This window comes from Onychostruthus taczanowskii, unplaced genomic scaffold, assembly GCF_017590055.1.
Source record: "Onychostruthus taczanowskii isolate IOZ18803 unplaced genomic scaffold, ASM1759005v1 scaffold50, whole genome shotgun sequence".
NCBI classification, from domain to species: Eukaryota; Metazoa; Chordata; class Aves; order Passeriformes; family Passeridae; genus Onychostruthus; species Onychostruthus taczanowskii.
Window position 1 is genome coordinate 5016404 of NW_024502569.1, and position 12581 is coordinate 5028984.

Genomic DNA, 12581 nt, shown 5'->3' on the forward strand with positions numbered 1-12581 from the left:
CTCCACCTGCCTGTCCAACTTAGAGAAGATCAGTTTTTTCATTTTAGGTTATGTCTGTTGATCAATTCACCTTATTTTGGAGGTATGCATATTGCATATTGAATTTCATATACTTCTGTATACTGCAAAAATAACAGAAGTTACGAAATACTTCACACATTCAGCTGTCCATTGCAATTTCTTGCTTATTTTTTAATTGATGCTATTAAGTTACCTTAAATAAAGTGACTCAAGAAAATTTTAAAGACAAAATATTTGATGTTTTTACTTGATGCTTTCTCAGCAAATAGAACTCTTATTTGTCCCCTTTTTTCCACTTTGCTTTTTTATCTTAGTGTTTTATTCCAGAATATACATAATGTGCAGGTTTGAATCTGTATAAACATATATATGCAGAAGAGAGGGGGAGAATAATTACTTGTTAACAATTTTATAAGGAAGCTTTTGATGGGGCATCATTAGGGTCTGTTTTCCTTGTGAGGATTGCATCATTTGGTATTTGTTTGAAGCACATGTTTTAGAGGTTTGGTTTAGGGAGCTGCTCTTTAGTCTCAGACTGGAATTTGAAATGGAGAGTATTGAACCTTTCATTTTGTGATAGACTTTTTCTCTTGGAGCAGATGTTCATAATGCTGGGACTCTTCTCCCTCCAGCATTAGACCCTGGCAACACCAAGGCTGGCACCAGGTCCATGCCCAGAGTATGTCAGAACAGGAAGCGTACACTGGAGCCAAAAACTTCTGTGCCTGTGTGTGTAACTGTCAGTAGGGATCATCACTGGCTGTAAAAGGGTTAGAGCCACTGCTGCCCAGGAATACTGTCCTCCTGCTTAAAAAACAGTAGTCCTTTAGAAATTGCTACTTTTGAGCATCAAGTAGTTGGAATTGTGTCATAACTGTTGCAAAGTCTTAGCCCCCAAATTTATGTCATCTAGTTATGAAACAGCTCATTGACTTCAACATCAAGACTGCTATTTCACCTTCTTTAATGAAAAGATTTATAATGTAGGATTTTCAGAGCTGATTCTGAAAATACAAGATTTTACAATAATAGGACCTGAGTTAGTTTTAAGAAATTATTGTTTCCAGTAACTGTTTAGTATTTTTTTAAATCTGAAATAAAGTGCACAGCAGCATAATACACAGGGGTTTTTTGTATTCACTTGTTTGTTTTTAGGTCGTTTTGGACAAACAACTCCTCCACTTGTTGATTTTCTAAAGGATATATTGAGAAGATATCCAGAGGGAGGACAGATTCTTAAGGTACACAATAAATAGTACTTTTAACAGTTATTTAATGTGCATAACATAATACCAAAGTTTAACACTTCCCAGCAAATCTTGTGGTTGTTTTATCTTATATTCACTGTACTGCAGAAGATATATTTGTCCATTTCTGTGGACAAGGCAAAACGAGTTGTGTGCTTTGTGTGGTTTTTTTTTTTTTTTTAGTTTGAAGATGGCAGTTAGATTTTTTTTAAAGAGCATCTGGGGTGATCAGTTGGATGTTAAAATTCTCAACCAGCATGCTTCATCACATGGGTGGTAGGAACTTAATTTCTTAGTGTATGAGAATACTAGGTTCTAATTAATGGGATTTGATACAGATATATCTTATCTGTCTATACATGCATACATCCAAAACACCCAAATACAAATGTTGACAGATGATGACAGTTCCTTATGTCTGTTGTCTTGTTTGCATCATGGAACTAGAAGCTGATTATGCTTAGTGGGAATGTCCGAGATAAGCATATTTTCAACTGTTTTGGCAAATTTCCTCCTGGGTATGTTCTGAGCAGTGTCTGTATGTAGGAGTGGTGCTTACATTTTTATTATTTCTCAGTACTAGTTGCATCTGTAAAATGCATTTGAATTAAGAAGGGTTCAAATCTCCTCAATATTTTTAACCCAAAATTTCATTTCAACATGAAGAAGTAAGGAAAAGTCCTTAAAATTAGATAGGTAAATTTAAAAGTAAAAATGATGCTATTTTCTTAGTTAATGATTTAGGGTTAACAGATTGTTGAAGAGAGATTACTAGCAGGAATTTTGCTGATACCTTAAAATTTACTTCAGTGTTTTGATTCTTCAGATACAATGCTGTTACAGCTGAATGTAGCAGTTACCCCATGTGCCACAGCATGAATGCAAGTCTGACTTCATGGTGATTGCCATATTAGCATTTAATGTTTCTGAAAACTTTGGGCTGTCTTACTGTGTCTTCATGTGGACTGTTACCATTGCTCTTTTAGAAGAAGAGCTGCATATAAATATTTTGTAAATATTCTTTAAACATTTGGTATTTATGATTAAATGTAGATATATTTCTTGCTATCTCATAACACTTCAAAACTATGTAGAAGTGACAATATAATATGCATTATAGACTTAACATACTGTCAAAACCTGCAAAATAAAAGGGTTATAATTTTGGAACCAGATATTACATAACAGTGAGTTTATTTTAGTCTCCACAGTATGCTTGAATGCAACCTCCTCTGAAATACTTGCTGCTAGTTGATGCATTTTTTAAGTACAAGTTCATCTTGCTATCAAGTCTTTTATGTATAACTGAATGAAATTAAAGTATGTGAATACATTGCATGTGATGTATCTAATTGCTTTCCAATTCAGCTGAAATACTTGCTTATGCCAAGCTTGCACACTCCCACATAATCATACATGCGTGTTTATGTGTCTGGAGCCCTGATAAACTGTGATGATTCGGTGTAAATAGACTATTGTGTCAGGCTGTAATCCTGTAGGTATTTATAATCACGCTTACGTGTCTACTGTTGATGAAAACAGGACCGGGTAGACGTATTGTATTAATGGTCATGTTTGCAGAACTAGTTTATTGATATTTGAGTTTTTTGTAGCTCTCACCATTGATACTGCTATTTAACAAATGACAACCTTAATATAAGCCTATTTCTAGTCTGTGGGTTTCATTCAAGAGGGTTGCTGCTCATGACTCAGGGAGCTACTGCTCAGAAATGTTTTGCAGTCCTTTGCTGCAGGGGTGTTAGAAGCGTGAGCACCATGGCCCAGGAATGGTTGGTTCATACTGTGAAGTGTTAACTTGAACCTAATTCAGTTGATGTAAAGAAGATTGCTCTTTTGCATTGCTCTTTTGTGAATGGTTGCCTCACTGTTGTTGAACAACTGTTTGTAAAGACTTACCTAATACACTTTGATAAATTTAAAATTCTTTTTTCCTCTTCTCACATTTGCTTTGTTTTGAGACTTTTACAGCTCTGATTCTTAGGATAATATAGTAGTAACAGTTTAGTAGCTTATTTCTCAACTTTGTGTCTGCTTTTGTACGGTATTTGAGCTCCAAATTCAAATCATATTTATAGTATTTGTCAGAATATTTGTTAATAAGGACACCAATTCTCATGCAGGTAAACTGGATAAAACCATTTTAGTTGAAATGTACTAAAACAGTTATACTTGAGAAATTTGCTTGTTATTTTCTACTGTTTAAGTTCAAAAGCCATTGCTAGAATATATATTACTGCATTATACTTTGTTTTGATTTATTTTGTCTGCCTCAGGAACTGATACAGAATGCAGAAGATGCTGGTGCCACGGAGGTTAGGTTTCTATATGATGAAACTCAGTATGGAACAGAAACGTTATGGTCAAAGGACATGGCACAATATCAAGGTAAGTATAAGTTTTATTAAATTTGGCCATTATTTTTCAATATGCATGTTGTTTGGGATTAGCTGTCCTGGCTATGTTCCCTCTGAGCTCCTTAGCAGCCCCAGCCCACTCGCTGTTTGGGCCACTTGAGAAGCAGAAAAGGCCTTGGCTCTGCATAAGCCCTGCCCAGTGATAACTAAAACAGCACCGTGTTATCGTCACTGTCTCCAGCACAAATCCAAAACACAGCCCCCAGCTACCATGAAGGCCAAGCCAGCACACCAGCTTTTAAAGTAAAAATGACATTTCAGCATTCTCCAGTCAGTTCAGTTTTCTTCCCCATCCCATTTTTCCCTTGGCTGTACGCTCAATTTTGCTCCATGTTGTCTGTATGCTGCAAATCCAGCTTCTTGAAACTTTACAGGTTTTTACATAATTTATTATGGCTTTGTGAGATGAAGGTAAATTATGTATTTAATAATAATTAATATTATTAATATTACTTTAAAGATTAGTTTGCATAGTCATCCCAAAAGGCATTCAGTTGTAATTTGAAGTTTCATCGATGGATGATCCACTACTTCTTTATTCCAGCTTTTTTTCAGTTGTTAATCAGCCTTATTATGTCTTCTAATATGAATTTGTCTGTCTTACTTTCTAGACACAGGCTATTGTTTTATCTTGCCTTATATTCCCTTCCTGTGGCGGTGTCTTCAGACTGTGACTAGTACATTTTGCAAACATCTTTTTGATAGTCTGAAGAGATTGAGTTTAAGCCTTGTGCCCCATGACAATTCTTTCAGAAGTTTTGTTGTTTTCTACTTTTTCTTCAGTTTTTCAGAATCGTTCTTTTAAAATGAGGTTGCAAGAATTAAATAACAACACATCAGAAAATAAATCTAAGTACCATTTACAGAGGTAAATTCATCTCCTTGCTTTTGTTTTTGCATTTGCTTTTTTTTTTCTTCATTACCAGGCATAATTTGATGTCAGCTTAGAGTCATAGCTTCCCCATTAAATTTGCACATGCATATACTTCAAAGAAATGCATTCTTAGGTCTGTAAGTTCATTTCCTAGAAATGTTAAACATTACATAGTTTTCTTCTTCTGTCGTCTTTTAAACTCTTGCCTGTGTGTTACAGGGCCGGCATTTTATGCATACAATGATGCAATTTTCACCCCTGAGGACTGGCATGGTATACAGGAAATAGCAAGAAGCAGGAAGAAGGATGATCCCCTGAAAGTTGGAAGATTTGGAATTGGCTTTAATTCAGTTTATCATATAACAGGTAATCTTAGTAGTTATTAAAAAAAAAAAAAGTTGAAGTTTTAAATAGTTAAATTACTTTAGATATTCATAAATTCATGGCTAGATTTTCTTATGAAGCATTCCTGTTTTTCTCTAATCCTATAAGGTATCTGTTTGATTTTGAAGGTTTTTGAAGATTTTTCTATTAACATCATTATGTACTTAGTCCTTCATATTGAAATTAACACTCCTTTACACTGGTATTTCAATTATACACTGCTGCTCATTTTATAGAGGCTCATATACAGTAAGTATCCAAGTAGAAGTGTGAAAGTTCTACTCACTAGGCTGAAAGTCTTCTGCAGGTTCTTTGTATAGTAGTGATTTTTATTTATTGCTAGAAAAGATATTATGCATTAGAGGTATATTCACATTTACACTTGAAAGAGATAGTACATACTGTTTTGCAAGCTCTTAATATTCAGCCTTGAAATCTATTATTCTCCCAGAATATTTTATTGTGGTTCAGAAGAAGCATAAATAATGCTTACAGTCTCCACAGTTATAAAAGTGCAGGATAAGAGGCAAATTTTTGCTGAAATAAAAATGTTTACCTTATGAATTGAATTTGTAAGACACATGAATTTTTAAACAATATTTTACCTAGCTGAGCATGAATAAAATTTATACATTCTGTGGTTTGATAATTCTGTGAATTTGTGCTTTTAAATGTATGTAATTACAGTCTGCCAGCCTTCAAGATCTACAAAGTATGAATCTAGTAGAACACACATGTAGTAAATTTATTTGTTGTCATTTTTCCTTGAAAATATTGGAAGCATAAAAGTATGTAGTTGAAAGGAATTGTACTTCTGTTGCTCACTGTCGGCTAGAATTCAAGTGGTTGAATGAGTATTTATATATTCAGTTGCAGAATAGGTGTGTGCTTGTTTCTTCCCTGTTAGTAAGCACTGAATTATGTTATCAGAATCAGAATTGTGTAGGTTGGGAAAGACCTTCAAGAATATTGAGTCCAACCATAAGCCTAATGGTGCCAAGTCCACTAACCCATGTCCCTAAGGGTCATGTCTGCATGTCTTTTCAGTACCTCCAGGGATGGTGACTCAGCCATTTCCCTAGGGATCATACTAAGTTCATCACAGTTTTAGAATATTTTATTCTTGCCTTTTAAAATTTGTTCCTTAACACTGTATTTTTAAAGTATCTTGTTTTAGGATTATTAGTAATTGTTGGTTTTTATGGATACAGATGTCCCTAGCATCTTCAGTGGTGACCAGATTGGAATGCTTGATCCCCATCAAACCCTCTTTGGACCTCATGAGTCGGGCCAGTGTTGGAATCTAAAAGAAGACAGCAAGGAAATAAATGAACTTACGGACCAATTTGCACCTTTCATTGGTGTATTTGGCAGCACTAAGGAAACCTTTAAGAATGGAAACTTTCCTGGTACATTTTTTCGTTTCCCACTTCGTCTGCAGCCTTCCCAACTGAGCAGCAATGTTTACGACAAACAGAAGGTCTTGGAGCTGTTTGAATCCTTCAGAGCAGATGCAGACACAGTATTGCTTTTCCTGAAGAGTGTTCAGGATGTTTCATTGCACATACGGGAAGCTGATGGCACAGAGAGGCTGGTTTTTAGAGTAACTGCCAGTGAGAACAAGGCCTTGAAACACGAAAGACCCAATTCTATAAAAATCCTGGGAACTGCAATAAGTCAGTATTGTAAGGGAGTTCCAAGCAATAGCATAACATGTGTGACATACCATGTAAATATAGTTGTAGAAGATGAGAGCATTAAGGATGCACAGAAGACATCTTGGTTAGTGTGCAATTGTGTGGGTGGTCGAGGAATGTGCACTGAACTGGATTGTTTAGCTGATGACTTGAAATTTGTTCCTACTATTGGAATAGCCATGTCCCTAGCAACTAACGAGGAGGAAAATGGAGCTGTAGCGGACTTTTCAGGAAGAGCATTTTGTTTTCTGCCTTTGCCTCCCGGCGAAGAAAGCAAAACTGGACTTCCAGTTCATGTTAGTGGTTTCTTTGGTCTCACAGACAACAGGAGGAGTATCAAATGGCGAGAGTTGGATCAGTGGAGAGATCCAGCAGCTTTGTGGAATGACCTTCTTGTGGTAAATATAGTGCCTAAGGCATATACCACCCTTATTTTGGAAGCTATCAAACGAATGGAGACTGAGAAGAATTCAGATTTTCCATTGTCACCTGAAAGAATTTATAGGTTATGGCCTGATGAGAATAAAATCAGGGTACCCTGGAAACCAATAGTAGTACCTCTCTTTAAAGACCTGCTCCAGCATACAGTTATTTACTCAGTGAGTAATCAGTGGATAAAGGTGGAACAGGTGTACTTTTCTGAAATGGATGAGAGTTTGGAGTACACGCAGTCTGTTCTCAACTACCTCCAGAATTCAGGGAAGCAGATTGCTAAGGTACCAGCAAATATTGCAAGTGCAGTGCATCTTACTATTTCTGCTGCTAAAGCTGTGAAAAAAGTGACTCCTGCTGTAGTGCGGCAAGTCCTAAGGAAATCTGGGCACAGTGGACCTGCTGAAGAAAAGCTTCATCTTTTAGAATTTGTGCTTTCTGATGGAGTCTACAGTGAACTGATTGGATTGGAGCTTTTGCCTTTACAGAATGGGAATTTTATTCCTTTTTCCTCTTCTGTGTCAGAACAGGATGTAGTTTACATAACCTCAGAAGAATATCCCAGGTATGCTTAATATTTGTAATACTGTGGGGAGGGTTTTTGTTAGGTTTTTTCTTTTTTAAAATTTCTGTGTTAAAACAGAGCTTCAGACTCCCTTGCTTGTCAACAAACAAGGTATGCAGCAGCCTGTATTGTGATGAAATAAGGCATAGATAGAACGCAATTTTCTGTATATATGTATATGTCTGTGTGCATATGCCTCATTTGAAAAGTTTGACACCCATTTACCATTAACCCTTTATAAAAGAATTGTGTGATTACCCTTTAAGAGAATCCTCAGGATACATTTCCAGTTCATTTTCTTCTTGGAATTACAAATACGAGGAGATTAGCAACATGCATGCTAGGAAGTTATTCAATTAGGTAATGCAAAGGGCTTTTATTAAACTTAAGCCTTGAGATTACATCTGGCTTTTTTTTTTTTTTATCACAACACTTAATTTCAGTGAGGTAGTACTAAAAACTGGTTTCAGGAAATAAGCAGATAATTTGATGAGCTATCTTTTGCATCTGCTCTCCCTTTGTTCTCTCCAGTCCCTCTCCAATTATTTTTTTTTCCTTGCTTATTTTCCAGTTGCATCAGTGCTCCACTTTGGTTCTCATTTCATCAGCCAACAGAGCTTGCACTGACACTGGGGAGGGGATAACAAAGGGCAGGCTAGCTGGAATGAATGAGCTTGGGGTCACTGGGGAGAAAGCATGACTACTGCTTTTTATTATTGTATTGGATTATGCATATATTAAACACTTGTTAAATCTGGAGCATTCTGCACACAATGTCTGAAGACATAAGGCTTGAAGTCACTCAGACACACCAGATTTTTCCTCTTACAAAGTGCTACCCCTATGCATGATTACAATGAGCCCTCCTTCTCCTTTGCCTCAGAGTTCCACTAATTTCCAGACCCTCAGCTTGAGAGAATGTGACGCTTAGCATAGGTTTTGTTGCTTTTACTGCTCTGTGGACTTTGAAAGGGAAGTAGAGGTGGGTTGCAGTGTGCCCATATAGGTATTATTAAGGTAAAAAGTGCTTCAAGTGAGGTCCTTATGTAAATTGTGTTTTGACTATACATATAGACAGCCAATCTTAAAGAAAAGCAGTTGGATTCAAGTAACTTTTCTTCCCATGTTTTTTTAAAACAATTTGCATATCTTCAAACCTGCTGTTGTTCTTTTTTTGCTGTATTCTAAACAGAATCATGGAATGGGTCAGGTTGGAAGGGACCACAGGGCGTCATCTGGTCCAACCTCCCCACTCCAGCAGGGCCATCCTGGAGCACATGGCACAGGGTTGTGTCCAGATGGTTCTTGAGTATCTCTGGTGAGGGAGGCTCCACAGCCTCTCTGGGCAATCAGTACTCATTTCAGTATTAGGTCATTGCACAGTGCAGAAGCTCTTCCTCGTATTCAGCTGAAACTTTTTGTGCATCAGTTTCTTCCCATTGCCTCTTGTCCTATTGCCTGAATCCTTAGCACCACAAAAAAGGGCCTGCTCCACCCTTGTGACACCCTCCCTTCAGATACATAGAAACATGGACGAGGTCCCCTCTCAGCTGTCTCCTCTCGAGGCTGATGAGGCCCAGCTCTCTCTCTTAGCCTTTCCTCATAAGAGAGATACTCCAATGCCTTGATCATCTTTGTAGCTCTCTGCTGGACCCACTCCAGGAGCTCCATAAATTTAAACCCATAATCAAAACCCCATAATTTGTTCTTGTTCTGAACAATTCAGGTTATTTATGAGGGGATTAAAGCTACTTGGGGCCTACGATTCTAGTGTCTTTTTATAAAACAAAAAAATTTTTTAACATCTACTGTGAGATTATATATCTTTTGTTGTTCTTTCCTTTTGTTAATCCTTCCAGAAGTTCAGCCAGTATACTAATACAGAAAATATTCCCATGATGAGAATAACAAATTAGAGCCCTGCTTCAGACTAGTCGTAAGATACTTTTTTTGAAACTTAAGGACACCAGTATTTCTTATTCAGTTAATGTTCCACTGGTAATGGACCTGGTTTGATTAGTCTTGTAAAACTGATACAAAAGCATATTATAACAGGCATAAATCTCCTTGCTAGCGGTGATGAAACAGGAATTTCAAATAGTAATGCTTTCTTTGCCTCTATTCTTGCCTACATCAAGTATCTTTAATTCTAATGTTTTAAGTATGATAAATTATGTATGTTAGATGTTTCAAAAACCTTTCAGTTTAGGAGATTGGTTCTTATTCAAATTTGGAGCCTGCTAAGAAGATAAAATCAGCTCTTAGAAATTTTCTTTCTACTAATTGTGGAAGAACAAGATTCTATGTTGGTTTATGTCTAATGAACACACCTGCAATCAGAATTAAACTGGATATTTATTTTTGATTTCACAAAAACCAAAGCCCGGAAAACTGATTTAGTTTTAACTGCCAAAGTAAGAGAAGGGGAGGATGAGACTGGCTCTTGGCACAGTAATTTTAAGTATCGACTGCAGATCTTCTGAAATCTGTAGATCTTTTCAAATCCACAGGTCTGTATGACATTCTAGAATTATGTGTTGTATTTTATGTAAACTTTTCAAGCAGAATTCTAAGAGACATAGAATGGTAGGTGCTATTTTAACTTTTTTTTTGGTTGGAGTACAAATAGGTGAAAGTTGTTTTTTAATCCCAGTTTTTCTGTCAAAGAAAACTTCCTTAGACCTGCTTTGAAAAGTAGTTGGAAAAATTACTTTCTTACTACTCTCAGTTTCTAAATGTATAACATTTTTATTTGTCAGAAAATACCTACTGAAAGCCCTAGTCTGCATATGCACATTTTTGCTTTGCATGCTTCTCTGTTCTGCCATGATGATTACTATGCTGGTGATGTCTCTACAGTAACACAAATAAATGAGGCTTTGCTTAAGTGTGGGGGCCTTTTTTAAAATTCTGTTTCTTCATGGTGTGCTAGATCACTCTTTCCTGGCCTGGAGGGAAGGTTACTCTCTGATGACCTGAAGCCTGAGGTCCTTGATGCTCTGAAAGAAGCTGCCAAAAGCCGAGGTAATGTGTCTTTTGTATTTTCTTACAGAACTTCTAATGGTTCAAACAGGCTAGCTGAACAAAAGGCAAATGAACAAAAAGGCAAAGGAAGAAGGATGAAAATTTGTGATAAAATTTAGTAAAATGTATTCAAGGATGAAGAATTTTATTCAAATAGTATTCTTCCACCTAAGAGAGTCTTAATTCTGTTTTATATGTATAGTATTTGCATATGCAATGACTGTGTTATGGTTTTAGTACTGTGGGTCATCTTGTAACTCTCAATTGCAGGTGATCACTTCAGTACATTTATTTTAAACCAGGTTAAATCAGTATAAGTATCTAGTGTCAAGCATACTATAGATCAAATAATTTCATCATATGTTTCCTTACTCTTAATTTATGGTTCATGGTTATGTCAGTGTGGACCTACTGAAATACTCCCAGTCATGATCAAAGGGCATGGTGAAGGAGTTTCTTTTATCTATAAATAAGATACCTCTATGTTTAACTGTCTTCACAATTAATTTTTTTGCTGGTATCTATTCTTCTCAGAGTTTTTCTGCACTTACCTTTCCTCTCTTGTGTTTACGATTTGATTGATAAATTTGAAGCCTAAATCTCAGAAATATTTTCATGTAAACACAATTCACAAATCAAGCCACTTGTTAGTTCACCATATATTATTTAAAAGTAAGTGGTTCTTGTGTCTAGAAATGTACTTTTCAGAAAACGATTCTTGGCTTTTTTTTTATTACTTGATTCATCAGAATTCTTTCTTAGACTGAGGATGTTAGAACTAGATGTAAAACATTGTTATTCACAGTCTTGATTTGCTTTTCTTTGTATCCTTTATTATGGTCTTCAGTCATTTAGTCTCTGTTTCTTCTATGTTTTGACCTTTTTTCCCCTTCAATCCTTTAAATCTTTCCTCTTTATTATTCTTTTTGTTAAGTTCTAAAGCTCCTCCTTTCTCCATGTTTTGATCATTCCTTCATTATCAAAACCAAAAGAAAAATAAGGTAATCCTGAGGCAAGATGATAAGTTTTTAAACTATAGCAAAGCACCTATGAAAAAATTAAAATAATTAACTTTTTGCATACAGTATAACATGTAAATATTTAATATAAAATGTATTGAATATATAGAATCTGTGACTTCAATTGAATATGAAGGACATCAAGTTTGAAATTATTACAAAGAAAACCTTTCTTTTAAAAAGCAGAAATTTCATATTAGCATATTAGATGGTGGATGCTGTGTCTGTTAATGCAGTAGAATATGCTTAATTTTTTTTCTCTCCTGTTAATTTCCCTCTGTACTATTTTTAAACAGGATGTAAAGTGTTGAAAGTAATGACTACTTTAAATTGTGTATCCAGACAGGGAATATTTGTGATCTAGTATAGAACCAAAAGCAGCTACTGTTTAATAGTACCTTTTAAGGAATAGATACATATATAGGTATCAAGACAACCACAGTGAGGTTAGATGGGTGAAGATTTTATGTAAGACAGCAATGTTAGTATTGAAAAATGCCTGTTCTGTGTGATGACACCTTGAGCTGATTTTCGAGAGGTACTTTCCATAGACAATTTCCTCAAAGTGAATGTCACAAAACAATCTAAAAGCAGGCTTAAATTAAAAAACAGAGCAAAACAACCAAAACAAAATACAGTATATGCCTGAATACATCTTAAACAGAAAACACAGAGGTGACAGAAACAGAAAAACCCCTGTATGTTATTAAACCAGTCCCTTGCTGAGTTCTAGGACATTGCTTCCCTTGCAGGCTTGGTCTCAGAACTGCAATGAAGTATTTCTACTCCTTTTAGTTTCTGGGAGATTTTAGGTCACATTTAAGTCTTGCTTTTGTCTCTCTTTTATTCTGGCAGATTCTTTGGATGATATTTTTTCTAGGGA

The 12581-nt window shown here is 35.8% G+C and overlaps 1 protein-coding gene across 2 annotated transcripts in view; it reads left to right on the top strand.

Annotated features, from left to right (window-relative positions):
- Window positions 1-12581, top strand: part of SACS (sacsin molecular chaperone) — a 39347-nt gene that overhangs the window by 11498 nt on the left and 15268 nt on the right. For both annotated transcript variants that reach the window (XM_041416113.1, XM_041416114.1), the window contains 5 exons: window positions 1177-1262; window positions 3563-3674; window positions 4797-4943; window positions 6173-7655; window positions 10588-10679. In XM_041416113.1, the coding sequence (XP_041272047.1) occupies window positions 1177-1262; window positions 3563-3674; window positions 4797-4943; window positions 6173-7655; window positions 10588-10679 (1920 nt within the window). The remainder of the gene's footprint in view (window positions 1-1176; window positions 1263-3562; window positions 3675-4796; window positions 4944-6172; window positions 7656-10587; window positions 10680-12581) is intronic.